General features: G+C 34.2%; 1 protein-coding gene across 1 annotated transcript; it reads left to right on the plus strand.

The window, feature by feature from the left end:
- Window positions 1-362: 362 nt before the first annotated feature.
- LOC149876026 (uncharacterized) lies at window positions 363-1,975 on the plus strand. Its single transcript, XM_090075860.1, has 4 exons — window positions 363-757; window positions 991-1,056; window positions 1,316-1,372; window positions 1,531-1,975. Exons 1-4 carry the CDS (start codon window positions 364-366, stop codon window positions 1,848-1,850), a joined length of 837 nt encoding a protein of 278 aa, XP_089931986.1. The 5' UTR covers window position 363; the 3' UTR covers window positions 1,851-1,975.
- Window positions 1,976-2,480: the final 505 nt, after the last annotated feature.

Below are 2,480 nucleotides of genomic sequence, written 5' to 3' on the forward strand. Positions count from 1 at the left end.
TTGACTGTTGAAAAGTCTGAGAGACCACCAAAGAAGGAGAAGGATGTGATGGACTGGCTCCAAACTAATGCAGAGGAGTACGGTTTTCATGAGGTTGAGGACATCTTTGAGGAAGATTTAGACTCCGGTTCTGACTCTGAAGAATGTGCTGCTACTTTCAGCTGTACCACAGTGGTTCCGTTTTCTCCAGCTGTAGAAAACAATGTTCCTTTAGAGGATAGCAACGACCATGCCGTAGATTTCTTGTGTGAACCTACCTCAACTCCTGTTTCGTCTGTTCCATCTGAACAAACAATCGCTGGTCCAGTTCTTGAACTATCCCCTGCTCTTGCACAACTAGTTCCTAACGAACAAGCTGTTTGTATGGATGTAGATCAGACTCTAGCTGTTCCTGTTGGCACAGCTTGTTCTCCTCTTGCATTAACATTATTTCCTGATGAACCGGATTTTATTGAACACCATGCAAAACTTTCTCCAGTTTACTTTAATGAGCAAGTGGTTGCCAAACCTGTTTCTGCTTCTCCTTCTCAGCAAGTCGCTTTCTGTCCTTCAAAAGAGGTCTTTTCTGTTCCTCTGACTCCTAGCCTTGTTGCTTTTCAGCAAACATTGGCCAAACCCAGTTTGTTTCTTTCATCTGATCCAGTTTCAGCTGTTCCTGTCCAACAGGCTGGTACTGTTCTTGCAAAGCAGCTCTCACCTTATGCTGTTCAATCTGTTGGTAGCCTATTTAGCCAAAGTCTTGCCTCTACATCCAGAGGTAAATTCTTTTTGATTTTTGATTTTTGATTTTTATGCAAATCTCAACACGCTTTCAAAAAATGAAAATGCCCAAATCAACTCCTTGCCCTATTGTTATTGTTAGAGCTGTAAAAAAAACAAAACAAAACAAAAAAACAACACAGAAGTGTGTATGTATTTGTTGCAGGACTAATTCTGTGATTGCTTAAATGTTTATACAAGTGAATGATACTAAAACTGATTATGTTTTAGAAGTAAAAGATCCAAGAAGAAAAAAAATCAAGTTGGAAATGCCATCTTTCACTCAAGAACTCATCGGTAATGTAAAACCTAATTTATACAAACATATATAAACACAAACCTCTTCTTGCACAATTTCAGATGGTTAACTGTTAACAAAAACTAGCCATCATTGCTAAGTGCACTTTTAGAAAGTTGTGTCTACCCGATTTCTAATGATGAAGTTAGAAACATCACCGTTAGAAATCATGCACAGCTTGTTATCATCTCTAACACTTAGAAACTGTTGATGGTTTTTATGAATTAGAAAAATGAACATGGTTTTATTTTATTTCAGGATCAACTCAGCCAAGAACAAAGGAAAACAAAGCAGAAGTTAGCCAATGCCATTTAGGTAATCTTTCAAAAACCAGTTATTGCTATCAGTGCAAACAATAAGGTCAACAAAAAAAAAATAAATAAAAAAACAGAATAAATCTTGTCTTACTTCAGAACCAAATGAATATTTGATTTAATCACTTTGTGTTATGACTTGAGTTTGTAAAATTTTAGATGAAATAGTTGAAGAGCTGAATGCTTGCCCTGGCCACAACGAATGGTTCAACACCAGAAGTTTTCCACGATGTGCAGCTTTGGTGTTGGCATACATCTTGCAAGACGTGTTTACAGATGTAAGCTCAAGTTGCTCGTACAAAGATTACCTTGGCATCTTGGCAAATCATAGCAGTGACAAGCTCATTCATGTCTTGCAAAAGTACTCCTACCAAAGCCATATTAAAGACAAAATTAAAAACATGAAGCTAAAAATTCAAAAAGAGGGTAGTTTAGAAAAGTTTGTTCAATATGGCAATATCGTGAAACCATTTATGTAGTTTAGATAAGTTTGTTCAGTTTGGCAATAAAGATGGGCCTTTTGTGTAGTTTGTTTTATCTATGCTTTTGCAAATATTTTTATCTGTTTCGCTAAAGACATAATAAACAAGAAGTTCTGTTAAACTGTTCTCACATTTCTTATTTAAAGATAGTTCAAACTTTTTTTTATCTTTAAAAAAAAAAAAAAGAAGTCGTTTTGTTATTCTGTGAAAACTTTTAATAGAGTTGCATTTAGAATTACTTCTGATGTTTTTAAGAGTTTGTTAAAAAGCAAAATAATATTTCCTGTGATGTTAAACTGCATAAGTGAAATTTAAAAAAGGAAAACTGCTCCAACCATTTTTCGGAAAAAGAAATCAAAAAGTTCCTTATTTTAAAAGATCTAGACATCCATTTCTTCTTCAGCAAAATAGCGAGGCTTTTTTATGAACTCTTACTCTCTATTTTTTCATATCTTTACACAAAGGATTTTGTTTAGATCAATGTAAACATACATAGAAGTATATTATGTTTTTTTTTTTTTTTTTGTTTTTATGCAGTCTAACTTTTGTTTCACTTCTATTTTATTTTACGTTTATCTTGTATTTTATCATGCCTTATTGGTTTTTGCGTTTTGTGATGTCAAGCTG

The sequence above is a fragment of the Hydra viridissima genome, unplaced genomic scaffold (genome assembly GCF_058129835.1).
Source record: "Hydra viridissima isolate aposymbiotic clone 2 unplaced genomic scaffold, HvirCarnegie_v1 scaffold_54, whole genome shotgun sequence".
NCBI classification, from domain to species: Eukaryota; Metazoa; Cnidaria; class Hydrozoa; order Anthoathecata; family Hydridae; genus Hydra; species Hydra viridissima.